The 14697-nt window shown below is 46.3% G+C and overlaps 1 protein-coding gene across 2 annotated transcripts in view; it reads left to right on the top strand.

Annotated features, from left to right (window-relative positions):
• Positions 1-1262: 1262 nt before the first annotated feature.
• Positions 1263-14697, top strand: part of LOC122534280 (protein madd-4-like) — a 233200-nt gene continuing 219765 nt past the window's right edge. For both annotated transcript variants that reach the window (XM_043664776.1, XM_043664774.1), the window contains exon 1: positions 1263-1951. In XM_043664776.1, the coding sequence (XP_043520711.1) occupies positions 1928-1951 (24 nt within the window). In that variant the 5' untranslated portion in view covers positions 1263-1927. The remainder of the gene's footprint in view (positions 1952-14697) is intronic.

Here is a 14697-nt window from a genome sequence, read left to right as displayed (position 1 = left end):
TAATCATTTCCGCGCTGACCGATTTTTTGACGCGCTTGTGACAACCTTTCAAATAATGCCGGAACCCAACTCGCCCCTTCTCCTCTGCCTTTCGTCCCTTTCCAGCCAGCCAGCTAGCCAGCCAGCCAACCAGCCAGCCAGCCAGCCACCCCAGCATGGATTTTCAATGTCGATAAATCTCCATCGGGCCTGCCTCAATCTCCGTCACCCGGAATCCATCTTTCCCCGGGACGTTTCACAAAAGATATTTCCTTTGGTAAATCAGAAGATTCGTCGAGCTATAAAATTCGTGTCCGTACACCGCACGCGGATCGTTCTGCTGATATTTACAGCCGCTTTTTCTCATCCACCTGTCGGTAATGTCAATACGTATCAAATCCGGACAACTTGTTTAGCCTCACGTTTTCGACTTTTCTGTCAAATGTGAACAACACGTGAGGTGAATTGGGCTGGACGCGTTTTTATTCTAGCATTTGACCTGGAGTCATAATCGGGCGATAAATTTCGCAAAAGATAATTTGCTTAAAATTATGTTATTCCTACGACAATTATCCAATTATCCTTCTTCTACGAATTGTCCAGGCTTCTCTCGTATCTCGAGTAGTCGCGTGAAGATCGTTTAGAAGTATTCATCACATACATTAATACGTGCGATTCGTTTCTCTTATCTTCTTCACAACAGAATTCCCCAAATATCCAATGGCGTTTGATCCTTCCTACGTGGTCAGAGATTACGTTTGAAAATACCGGAAGAGAACCGCATAACACTGACAGACGCAGATATAAAACAAACTCGGACGTTCGGTCCGCGTGATCGTCGCAAGATCCTCGCGGCTTACATTAACCCGTCTCTTTCGAACCGTTCATCGTTTCGATGAGACGGTCTTTCTCCGTGCTTTAACCCCCTCTCGGTCTAGGCTCGCCAAACCATCCCTACGGCAGCACTTTATTCCAACCTCGGCCCCAACGCGATGTGGGTGGACGCGGAGTTTGTGGGTGCGCAAGGGGCGAGAAAGGGAACGAGAGAGAAACCAGGAGAGATAGAGAGATAGATAGATAGATAGAGAGAGAGAGAGAGAGAGAGAGAGAGAGAGAACAAGGAGAATGTAACGGTGGGGGTGCACGAGGGTTGGAGTTGGCGTCGGTTAGACGTGGAGGGGAGAAGGGCATAGTGTATTTCTCCGCGAACCCCTCCAGCCCCCACCCTAGCCACACGGGCGCCAACGTCAAGCGCTTTCGAGACGTTAAGGCCGACACTCGTGCGGCGCACTTCGGCCCGACGACATCGGCCAGTATCGTAGACACGTGCGTGTGCGATAACCACTCGGTAGCATCCCCTTCGTAGATCCTCGGGGATCGACGTGATCCATTCGCGCCGCGGCCAATACGTACAAGTTCGTTCGACGATTTTTCGTCGCCCGTAGTCATTCACTTCACCCGAGAATCGCGTCGCGTCGCGTGGTTTCGCAATTCGTGGTTTGCAAGTTCTCGCGTCAATTTGTCACTCGATCGAGTTCGTTCTCTCGCAATCGTGTCGTCGTAACGCAGAGTCGTTAGTACCGAAAACTCGCAGTTGACGAGGACGTTGAGAAGAACGCATTGATACCGTCACGTGGTATTCGCGAAGGTATTCGATTTTTGGTGGCGATGTGTAAACCGCACCGCGAAGAAGGGTGAGAAGCCAAGTGTGACGTATGTAAATGTAAAGTGAGACACTGCTGCGTGATCTGTCCTCGAAGAAGGGTTGAACCGGTTCCTCGATGCGCCCTTCGTTGGAGGGCGCAGCCTGTACGCGGTGGCAAGTCGAACATCTTTGACGATAGCTCGCGGAACGCGCAGAATTTGGAGCACGTAGAAACGGAATAGCTTCGACAGAAGTCGCACAACGGACGAAAAACAAGCTTGCCCGTCGACGACCGGAAGGACCATGAAGAAGCCTTACTTCATCTTTGTAAGTTTTTTTTTTTTTTTAAAGAGCCTTGTTTTTATCCGTCGTTCGCTCAGCGAATGCCAAGACGTCCGATTGAAATGTTTCCGGGCGAGAGCGCGTGCTCTGTTCCGGGGTTATTTTGCCTCTGATCTTTTCGATCCCTCTGTACCGCCTTCTCTTCGTCGCGTCGTTTTTCGCTTCTTCGTCCACTTCTTTCTTCTTTCTTCTTCGTCCGATTCGTCGTTGCTCGCGAAGTTGACAACGAAAGCGAGACTGCATTCTCCGGGGAGTTTGTTACCTTTTAACATGCGAGAGTTCGCCGTTTCACGCTCGTCTTACCTCTTTCTTCATTCTTACCAGAGATCAAAGACCAACGACGTCGCTTTAATCTGCCAATGGCGGAATGGCGCATGTTTCCTCCTCCAACTCTTGCCCGATGCTTCTCGCTTTGAGACGATGCACGCCTTTCGAACGTCCGTCTTGTCCCACGGGCGAGCCGGTCCTTTGGTCCGCCTGCCTCCTTGCTTATCGCGAATTTCTCTTCTCGTTCGTCGGGTCCGTGATTCGAGAATTAACAGAACGACCACGTGACTCTTGAGTCGAGGGGGGAATGAGGTCAGTCGGTACACGCGACCCGCACAATGTCGATTTCGAGACTTTTCGAGGCTCGAGGGTTCTATCCGGAAGTTTTACGAATGGAATTCAAGCTTCTCGCCGACCACCTGAGATCCGCGGCAAGTCGGCCACGCTCCTTCCCTCCCGTTCATCAACTTTTAAACGGCCACTTGGAAAATCGATCCGTAGTCGGTAAAGAACGTCCAAAGCCGGCGTCTTACTCCCTGTTAATATCGTTCAACGAGCGTTGATTAATCCGACGAAAACGCGCGCGAAATTTCAAATACTTCTCCAGTTATTTCCGCGTACGTAAAATTTCAACGTACGCGACACGTTTGCGACAGAGTTACGAGTTAGCAAATCGTAAATTTGAAAACGTTGTCCGCGTAGACACGAATTTTCACGACTTTATTCTGTAATACGATATTTAGGTCGCGAATGAGATATACTTGGAATCGTGACAAGAGGTTAATAGCCGAAAGTTTGAATCGGAGCCGACGATTAAAACTAGTTCGGAGCGATGTTAATTAATAAATTTCAACTTTCAATGTTCGTTCAAATTTAGTTTTACGGCGTGTTTTTAGAATCACGCGATCGGTTACAATGTGAAACTAGCATTAATCGCGCGTTGGACAAGCATAGCGCGTTTTCGGCAAAGTGACGAAAGCTGCTTGCGTTCTAATTAATATCTCCGTTAATGTCGGCAAGTTAGCAACGAGCGCGTTGGATTTCGCATCAACGGAATCGTAGTTAGTCGCAACTGCATCCCCCAGTTTCGTCCTCGAAGAAAGTTATATACCTTTCGGATCGTATTGTACGAATTTCGGGCCATTGCTGTTTGTTGCTGCAGAAACTTGGTCGGAACTTACGGACGAAGCCTCCCCTCCCGTACAATACGACGGTGTGGTTCTACAGATTCTGCAGCTCCTACCCCTGTTTTCAAGGAGCCGCCGTGAAAAGAACGCTCGCGAACGTGCAGAGACGTTCTGACGTATGGCCGTTCCTTGGACTCACGGTTTTCATCGGTGACTTTGATTTTCCGAGCGGAATTCGTGAATTTCCGCGTTCCAAACGAACCGATCCTCCCCTCGGGATTCTTCATCTTTGACGAAGGTCTTTTGTAAATTTTTGTACGATCTACCAACTTTGCGCGCTACGTTCGTTGAACTGAATTACGATTTGAATCATAATGCCCGACAAGGATTTGAAGTAATTAACAATTATGAATTTATTTCACGCAAGGATTTCACGGATTAGAAGGAACATAGAGAAGGAGGTTGACACGTGTGTAATTAAGTATTTTATAAACACACTCCGTCAGTTCGATTTTGCGTCGCGTTTCGTCGTGGTGCGCAACTGTGACGCTGGCTGTTCACATCCGAGGTGCGAAAAAAAGCTCGGAAAACGCGAGCGTGCAAACGACGCGACGCAACAGCGACATGCAAGATAAAGAAATTTTGACGTGGCGATTTCTCTTCATTTACCCTTCTTACCAGCTTTACTCTGTAAATTGCGTGTGATGCACTACGTGAACGCAAACTTGGGAATTTACTGGATTTTTTCCCAACTTTGACCCGTGTAAGGACCAAGCCTTGTCCACAACCGCGACAATTTCTCCTTCGCTCGGAACTAAAGTAAAAAAGAAAATCGACATCGCTGGTCGACACGATCCAATTTCCATTTCGACGTCGGATCGTAATAAACTCTCGTGACGAGGCTTGTCGTATCTCCGTCCCCCAGTCTCTTGTTTTAAATCTGCATGAATATTTCACGAACGCTTCAATCTTTCCAGCACGGTGTCGCCGTGAGACGTTACCTGTTCGCCTCGAGAAACGTCCGACCCTGTCACGAGTTTCCTATGTCGAACCAGCAGAAAGTAACAGACCATAATCTTGGCAGACAATGAGAAGATACCTTTTGCTTGTGTCGTAGAATTTTCTCACCTTTTCGTTGAAAGGAACTTAGGAGCCGACTACGCTGGTCGACAGAAGTCTTCTTTATTGCTTGGTTGATTTTGCCACGAAGGCCACCCCTGTAGACGCGGTCATCGTGAAGAAAAAAGAAACAGCAAAAAAAAAAAGAATGTTACGAGGGTTATCCTCTTCTAACTCGGGTTTCTTTCGCTCGATTTCTTTCTCACTTTCGTCGGTGTGTACCTGGTTGAAAGGGCTCGAGGGATGACGTGACAGACAATAACTTTGGAATCAGCACGAGCCAACCAGCTGCAAGCGACCGACAAATAAAAGTTCGTGAGCGTGGACGAGATGAACAGATAATGGAAGCGTGAAAGCAGATAAGTCGAAGGGCGGATCGAGGCTACAGGATACGCGGAGGCGTCGCGTCGCGGAGAAAAATCTCGAGTGTGCTTGCCGTGTTAACGACGACGCCACTCGCCGTTACCTTTTCGCTCTCGCATTGATTCGTGTCAATACTCGCGAATTGTTGTGCACCGATTTAGCACTTGACTCGAAATTATTCTTTTCTAATGGTCAGGCGCATCGAGGACAACCGTGTACGGTACGATGCTTGCGGTACATGCACGTGCCTTTTTGACAGATCGATTAATAAGGGGAATGAAAAAGAGAAACGGAGGAGGAAGGAGGTTGCGCCAAGTTTATTTGACCTAAATTCGAGTAGAAAACGGTGAACCATTCTCGTATTGCATGAAATATTCGACTATTCTTTGGGATGTCGGAGGTGACCATCTTGCGGCTATTTACGAGGCCGAAATGATTCACGACGTACCCGGCAATCGTGTTTGCGGAATGGTTCTACCGATTCAGTTTATTGGAGGTATTACTGCGATTCGGCAACAAGAACCAACGGAACAAATATATTTACGTAGATTTTATTTTCTTTTCTTTTTTTTGTTCATGTTGCTTTTCCCGTAAATTCTACCCAAATTTGTTAAATATTTGCGTTCGTTTGTCATTCGTTTGCCTACGTACAGATATGTATTCTAACTCGATTTTCAATCAATAAGCAAATTCGATGAATAATAGCATAAATTATTTCGAAAAGAGGTGAACTGCGACAACGGCACAAAACTCTTATAAATATTTATATTCATTTATCTTTCGTAGAAATGTCTTAATTCAATCGTTATTGAGATATCGTTATGAGATACCGACTGAACCTAGTAAATAACAACGAAATTAAATAAATTTTTAAATATTCATGTTTATTCGCGATCTACGTATTTCGCACATAAATATCTCAACTCGTCCTCTGCTAAAGTGTGCCCGATGAATAGTAATAAAATCACGTAACCTCGGGAAGGGGTTTCTTAACCCGTGGCATTAAATTTTGAACATATTCATGCTCGTATCTGTACGCTTCGCATGAATATTGCAACTCATCACCTTGGCGAGTATCATTCTCGATGAACGATGAACTATAAAATTACAGAAAGGAGTTTGTGAATCTGCTACATACCACGGACAACCGTATAATCGGTCGTACGAAACATGCCAGCTCCTCTGCTAGTTTTGAGACAATTTGTCGCGGCTTTGTACTACAGCTTGTTCGCGTACTTTTGCCAGGTGATGTATAACGGCTTTTGGCAGAAGGTCGTCGGCCAGCGTTTTCGACGATCTCACGCTTTGTCGTCCAAACTCTCCGGCGAATTTGGCTCCGCGGTCGGTTTTCTAACGAGTCGAAAACGATTTGGTCGGACGAGGGAGGAATTACAAACAAACGGAACGAAACTTGCGGCGGAGAACTCGCGTCTTGTTTGTCTCTTTCCTCTTTCGCAACCTGTTGTCTCCTGTCGATCGAAGTGTCAGTTGAAACGTGGTAATTAGAGGCTCGTCGATGAGAATCGACAACGTTGCTGTCCAGCCATCAGATATTCCCGTCGGAAAATCGAGACGCGCGGCGCGCATTGGGTTCCTCGCTAATATGTACGTACCACTTCCGCCGATCGAGCGGCGTCGCCATCGTGCAGCAAGTTTTGTCACGTCGATCCGGGACGAATTTTTTCTCGTCGATTGTACTTCAACGACGAAATAATTTGAAGAAGTAGAATCAAGTAAGCGAGATGCGTTGTCGATGAGGTTTCAAAATGAACGACAATACTCTTCCGAGGGATCGATTGATTGTTGAAGCAGAAAATGTAAATTGGAGACGATTCAAATTGTCCGTCGTTCGTTCGATAATTGATCAAACTGTCGTCGAAAAGACGAGCCAAGGACTCGACGAAGCCAATTAAATTATTAAAAGGTGGACGCATGCCGCGAAAACGAAACTTGGCGAATGCAGTTTCCAACGTAATCTAGGAAATTACACGGTGGCAGCCGCAGAGGACAGGAATAACCGTATTTCGTGGGTAGTTGATTGGCGGTTTCTAATTAACGGGTTGTTTCTGACAATTGGAATCGAAATTATCGACGATACAAGCGACAAGGCTTCGCGCAAAGTGAGCGTAGACCGTACGTCAAAGGCCTACCTAGCTGACTTGTTCGTCAGCTCCTAGTTACACGGCCGCCCATGGGAAATCTCGACGAGCATCTCCTGCAGCCTCTCTCTGTAGTCGCCCGCGAGGTATAAGGAAACACATTCTATAGACGTGTCTCTGCTAGCGACTTGTACGCCGAGAGATCGGTAATGGTCGCGAGAATTTCTACGGAGAAGTCTCTTCGGACCGGGGGGCTTGTCCTTCCTCCATCTCGTTTGCCTGGCGAACGTCGAATGTATTCCGGTCTCGTGTCCTAGTCGATCGAGTCTTTTGATTAAATCTTCCCGATACCCGCGAGTCATCTCCTCGTACGATTGCCGTGCGATAATCAACCCCGTCCGTCTCGTCCGCAGACGAGTATTTGCGACCTCGATCAAAGAGAAGAAGCTCGCTGCTTCCTTGCCGAAGCGAATGAAGAAAATTGGAGTAATGTTATTCATCTTAATTAGGTGCTTGGGGTTTCGATTTTTCGGTCAATTGGATTAATCATCCGAGCAACGGAGAACGACGGGTACTTACCGCGTTCTCTTTTCTTCCAATCTTTGAATGCAGAGACAGCGAGGTAACCACGTAATGGTTACGGAGCCACGGAATCACCGCACGCGTTCGATACGATGTCGTACGTTTTGCAATTTTCGAGTATCTTTTTCTTGTCGAACGAGCTCGTGAACAGAAACGCGAAGAGAGCCATCTAGAATCGCGAGGCTAGAGAACGGCTCTGGAATCGTGTCGTTAGTCGGAATCGAACGCATCGATACCGGCCGGACGTTGTTCCCCGCGTTGTTCGACCTCGGCCGTATCGGAGCTGCTCGGTTTCCCTATCCTTGTGCAAATACAAATTGAAGGCGTCAAAGGACGCCGGGGACGTCGTTGCCGATAAAAAATACGGGTCGTTACCGTAGTCGTGGAGGCGGAGGAACCGATGGTCGTCGCGCGCGAGCCGTTTCGTCCCTTCGATCAGTCTTTATTCGGCGGTAAGTGGGCCGTTAATGGGTCGAGGAGCGGCTCGGCCGGTCCTAGCAGCCACTTTACAGATTGCCCTCGAGTAGTAAGCCGTTAAGACCCCGCTGCTGTACAGAAAATGTTTTAAAAAGCAAACGGCAACCTGTCTAAAAGGATTATCGGCGTGAGCACGCGTGTGCGAGAGACGACGACGTTTAACTCATCGGAGGTAGCTTATCTACCTCTTTCTCTCTCTCTCTCTCTCTCTTTTGACGCGAGTTTCGTGGTATTATTCCACAGACGCATACTGGTAAATCGTTCAGCCGGATTCCGTGATTACGGGACGATTTACGAATCAACGTGAACGATAACGATGCGATACGGTCGATCGATTTTAGCCGCGTTACGCGTCGTCGTCCCGCCTTCCTCCTGCCGTCTGCTGAATCATTTCGTACCACCGTCTGTGGAACGTTGCACCGCTGTGTACTTTTTCCTCGAACCCCGTGATTTCGCGTAGCAACTCACTACCCGTTGAAAGGGTCCACCTTCTTGAATTTTCATCCCGCGTACGTGAACGAAAAGTGGTCGAGTTCTCGTGCTGAAACTTCACGGTGGGGAGACGACGATCAGAAAGCTGATTGTCGAAAACTGAAAGAGACGGGGCCTCTTCTTGCGTTTCGCAGAGTTTCGATATACGTTGGTTGTAACGGCGACGTGAATCTCTCGCTAGATCGTAACTACGGCGGATTACGAGTCGAGGGTCCGCGGATTGAGATACGAACGCGCAGACAATAGAGACAGCGTAACAGGATGAGCGTAACAATAAAAGAGGAATGTCGATGTATCCAACTTTGCGACCGGTTTACGTGCCAAAGAAGCACAATGCTTTGCCTCGGTAATAGCCTCTCCCGCGTTTTATGGATTCTCTAGCGCCAATCGATATGAATAAGACGTTTCGAATGACGTGGTCCGAGTACGGCCACCGAGCGAGATAGTGCTTGTACCTAGAGTTCCTTTCATCATTGGTAGCTGGTAATGGGCCAGTACCGTCGGGATATTCTCTATATTGTATTCTCGATTCCTCGCGACTAGTTTGCGGAGTCGATAATTTCGCGTCTGCTATGTGCGATGGATGTTTCCCTTAAATGTTACATTTCTCTCTCCTCCCTCTCTCTCTCTCTTTCTCTCTCTCTCTCTCTCTCTCTATATATATATATCTGTCTGCAATTTTGTTTTCAGTACATAATTGTACAGGATAATCGATCGATCGGTCATTTTAAGTAAGGATAGTGAATCGTTTCGGAAAAGTAAGATAAAATTTTTAATTAACTTTTTAATCAACTTCATTAACTTTTAAAAAATAACGAGGAATGTTTAAATTTTGCTAATCGTCAAAGTTTCGTATCTCAACGAGATAACGTTGGCTCTTGTTGAATCCTAATGGAAATATCCAATTCCATTTGCAGTAACATTGTCACACTATCGTTCTAGATTTTACGAAACTCCTTTAATTATGGTACATTGGATATACTTTGAGGTCTTGAAGAGACTGTACTTGAAGTGAAATCTACCTGAAAGAGCTCGTTGAAGACGATGATGAAAAGTTTTTCGAAAAAGAACCTGCGAGGCAAGTCGATGGCTGGCAAAAAGTCACTGAAAGGAACGTTTAATCAAATATTAAATACTGAAATTTCCAAATGATCTAGTAATACGAGAGAATTATATATCATTACTGATATTTATAGAAAACATTTCTTAAAGTATACTATTGAGTTGGCCAGAAAGTAAATTAATTTAAACTAATTTCATTTTAATCTTCAAATTCATCGTGCAATCTGATGCCTGATTGTTCAAGCTCGTTAAAAAAAGAAAAAAATGCGATGATCTTGTTTGGCGTCGATTTTAAAATGGAAAATGGAAAAGAAACATATTTTGCTGTACTACTTGCGAAAAAGGACAAAACTGTGCAATCTCATGAAAACTTACCTAAAGTCTTAAAACTACGCAGAATTGATTTGCTGGAAACATCAAGTCGTTCTTGGAACTTTTTTCTTTTGTCGAAAAAGGCAACTCTTTCAAACACGGAATCGTAAAGTTACCCGAAAGGTGGCAAAGGATAATGGAACAAAATGGACAATGCATTGTTCAATAAAATTTTCCATGAAAAATTTACTTTTCATTTGCGCACGCGAAGAGAAAGAAAACGCAGTTACTTTTTGGCCAACCAAATCAAATCCCTCGCGCAAAATTCATCACGTTGAAAGTCCGTGTCAGTGATTAATCTGTCGCGTGTTAAATCACAATCGTTTCCAGATCGCGCGAGAAATAAAGTCGGGCGCCCTCGACGGACGTATCTGAATCTCCGGTGACCTAATGATAGCTCCCCTTGGCGAGTCGAGTATTACGTAACAATGGACGATTCCTGCATGCGCGGGTTAGATTTATCGCGCGCGATTAAGCGTCCGTTCCTCGGTTGCCGGATCGGTTCGAAGGATCGTCCGGGCACACGTGTCTGGAAAGCAATTACCCCGAACGTCGGGCCGGGCCGACAACGCAACATCCAAAGAGAGAAATTTCACCCGTTGCCAGCTTCTTCCGCCGTGATTGATAGTTTCGCTTCGGCTTTACACACGTTGCGGCCGTACACACGTTATTATGATTGTTTCGTTCGATTCCGACGGAAGAGCGGCTCTTGACGGTCGTTCTCTCCATCGGCGGAGATTCTCTCTCGCGTCTTTCTGCCTTCTAAATATCGGTAGCTTTCGAGTAACGATCGTCGGCGAGTTGTAAAAATACACGGTATATTTACGGAGGGGAGTATTTCCCTGTTCCGTTTATGGACAAATGTTTGCGCGCCCCGTCGAGAGGAACCCCTCCAGAGAGATAGCCCGGCGAAAGAGAAATACACGGGGCAAAAAGGGGAGGTAGTTCGTATTATGAAAATGGAATTTTCCTTGGACGCGTCCGTGGGTATTCAACTCGGCTTTTAACTCCCTTCGGCCTCTTCCTTTCTCCCGCTTTCTCCCGCTCGCGCGGTGAGTTCGCGAGATTACGAAAAATCTTTGGTGCGTCCCCTTCCTCCTCTGCAGATTTTTATTGGCAGCCAAGTAATATGCAGCTAAAAAATCCTTGAGGAAATGTGTTCTGTACGCGTGTGCGAGCAAGTAAGATAGACCGATTTCCTTCCTCTCTTCGTCTTTTCCTCCTCTTTCCATGTTTATCGTCGATCGATTCCCAAGTGGAATTTGGGCTTTCACCCCTTGTACGGCTGGTAACGAGGACGACGAGATTAGATATCGATTACATCGATATCACGCATTGCGGATGGAACGATATTTCGCGAGCCCCCCTCCCGATGGCGAACGAATGCCTCGAAGAAACGGATAAGCAGCGTCTGCTTTGAAATGGAAATGTTCGCTGTACTATTACGCTCGGACCCTCTTATTATCGACACGGGGCACGTTATCGATGTTCCGTATCGTTTAACTTCGATCCGAAGTTACGTTGTAACTTCCCTTCGAGTTAAATTTCATTCATTCGTAATGCTTCGTGCTCGCTTCGATTTCTGACAAGGGGCGCTTCGATTGTAAGATTGAAAAAAATCTTACGGTCGAAAAAGTCGCCGTCACGAAGTCACTGCAACTTCATATCGAGACAGAGTAAATTACAAAGTAAATTCTCCGCTGGGGAAGCGATGGAGACCGCGATAGCGACGCAAGGAGGAGTCTAGTTGTGAGAAAGTGGTCTTAAAGCAGCGCTCACTTACCTACGTAACCGGTAGACCTAATCTCACGCGAGGAGGATTCCTCGAGGGTGTCACGTTATACAGACCGATACGAGCGATAAGACAAGCGTGTACACAGGTACGCTTGCCGGAGCAGGCTTGCCGTGAAAGTCGGAGGAAATGACTTCTACCATCCCGATTTCGCGCAAGAGGGTGTACAGCCTCGCAGTTTCTCCTTCGTAGTCGAGTCCTTTATCGGGATGAATGTCTTGCTTATCTATTGGCACAGCCTCGCTGCTTCGATTGTTTCGTAGCGATTGAACGATCGTTTCGTCTGCTATAGAGCCTCACTTTTGTTAAACACCAGTACCCTTAACGGTGCACGTAACCTATCGTTCTCAAAATTGATCGTTTCTCATTTCTCGTTTCTCGTCATTCGTCTCATCATCGATACGAATCTTGCTGATCGTGAAAGATGTTGATTTCAATTCATTGATGATTTACGTATCACCAACGATGATTTGAATTCTTCCCGACAGTAGGTAATTTGTCTCGCGTGTCGGACAATATCTTGGTTCCTCTCACAGTTGCGAATTGAATCAGTTGCTTAAGATCCGAATATCCGACTCGAGAGTGCGAAAAGAAATTAAAAGAGGACCTGCATTGTCCGAGGCTGGAGTCTGCGAGGAAGCTTAGCGACGAGTTCCGGAAGAAGCGTATCCCCTCCCCTCCCTCCCGTTTTTTAATCTTCCATCTCTTTCCGCGGCTTTCGCCGCGACATCACACTAATTTCACGATACAAAAGTGTTGGTGATAGTGGCTGTCGGTTACCGCGTAGTAATACCGAGCTCGTTGGTTAACGAGAAAGGCGCGAGCCGAGAGAGGAGATTACGCTGTTAAAGCAGAGGATTTCACGGGAGTGCTACCGGTGGAACTGGCAGAATGCGTTCAATGACGATATCCTTGCCGCGAAACCGATGTCCCGTTCAACTTTCAACTACAGGCGTGCACGTCTGTGTTCCTTTCCAGTTTCTAAACTGGACGCTGTCAGTTTAGGAGATAATTTCGATGCCGTTTGAACTTGAAACCACTTGAATGTTTGCTCGGGAAGCGTAGCGCAACGTAATTAACTGGCTCGATGGAAAAGGCTCGAAGCTATGAATAGAATTACACCGTAAAATCGGGATTTCACGAGCGTGTTGTACAGCAGCCTCGGTAGGCACGAATATCCTATCGGCGAAGTCATTACCCCGCCATTCTCCGTTCGATTCTCCGATATTACGACTTCACCTGTATCCATTGCCTGTCTTTAACTCGCGAGTTGACGCTCCGCGATGCGCGGTGCAAGTATATGCGAGAAACTATGTACGCAATTAACGAAAGATTATCCGTATCCGATGGAAAAAGTATGGAGACCTTGAACGCCTGAAAAATGTGTCGTAGAAATTTTTGAACAACGTGACTAAATAGGTGTGCAAGTGGTGTCGTTGATGTGCCAAGATACCAAAATGGAGTACGAGCAGTTACAGGACAGGACCGGGCTTTTACGAGCCTCCATAACCGGAGGAATTAAAATTTTTATATCGGTCGGACCGACCATTTTGCCCTCGATTGGGCGTGAAACGAAGCAAATTGATTTCGTAATGGCCGCACGCTGTTCCAATTACTACGGATTCGATTTTATCGATGGGACAACGAAAAATAATCGGTCCCCGTTTACAACGTCTGCCTCGCTTGTTGTTTCTCTCTCTCTCTCTCTCGCTGTTTTTATTTCTCTGCTATTCTCGTTGAACGATCGCGGTTTGATCGATTCGTATCTTATTCCCGTCGTTGTTGAATTTCTCCTATTCTTTCGTCACGCTCGGCCTGGCGACGAGAAAATACAAAACGGGAAAGGAAAAAATGCTGGAACGACAAACGGTCAGCACGGTTTGGCTAAACGCATCGACGATAAAATAGTACGTGTAATCGAAAAAAATTACACGGCCTTTTCCCGCTTTTTTCACGCCGCGTCAACTCGATGCCACGAGTGAATTTTCCTTTTGTTTTGTGTCGCGTGTTTTTTTATAAAATTAAACCTTCTATTTTCTCTCTCTCTTTTTCCATTTTCTGGGTCTATCGCCAAAGTTTATCGAAACAAACGCAGCCGGCGTTTCGCAATTAAAAAACCACGTCGAAAATCGGCGTTTAAATCCTTTCTATTTCGAAATTCATTGCATCGAACGAAGAGAAAAGAAAAAAGAAAAATCTGATTGTTTTTCGTACGACGAGATCCGGCTTTTAAAGTTATTCCTCAATTTCTGCCGTTTTGTTTGTCACTTTACGCGGAAACGTGGTAAGATCTTGCTAAGCGAAGCGATCCACGTTACGGAACGAGTAATATCGCGATTATGGTCAGGTTGGTACGTGTTCGCGTCGAATTTTACCGCGAGTTCTCGGTCTCCACAAACCCGTACCGCATGCAGGAGCGTGTGCATGTTCGCGAGCGCATTGTACGCGTGCTTATACGGCTGTTTGAGCAACGTTTGTAAGGTTCAGCGTGTACTTTATTAACGCTCGCCGGGTGTACGGTTCGCGTCGTCGACAATCCGGCAACCACAACGTGTTGGTTCACGATTACAACGGCCGGCTTCATTATTATCGCGCAACTGCTCTGTGATGCGGACAAAAAGCTTTCACCGACCTGTTATCCCTGCGGCTCTTTGAATTAATTCAGCGAGTCGTCTTCGTTCGACGAACTCGCTCCAACTTCCGCGAGCGTTCGATGGATTTTGTTCGTCGATGGATAAGAAAAGAATTGGCCGTGCTTTTTCAGGTCAGCAGGACGCGCGGCAGCTGTGTTAAATTAAAACGAAAATCGTGTTGAACGAAACGCGTTACCATGGCAAAATGGCAAAACGTTGAACGTTCGATCCTGGTAAAAAAAGAAAAAAATTAACGAATCGTGTGGAATCGCTCGATTACGTCGAATTTTGTCTTTTCGAAAATGAACATCGAGTTACGTAGAAAAAAAAAAAAAAAAAAAACGAC

This window comes from Frieseomelitta varia, unplaced genomic scaffold, assembly GCF_011392965.1.
Source record: "Frieseomelitta varia isolate USP_RPSP 00005682 unplaced genomic scaffold, Fvar_1.2 scaffold_582, whole genome shotgun sequence".
Classification (NCBI taxonomy): Eukaryota; Metazoa; Arthropoda; class Insecta; order Hymenoptera; family Apidae; genus Frieseomelitta; species Frieseomelitta varia.
This window is presented reverse-complemented; position numbering and strand designations above follow the sequence as displayed.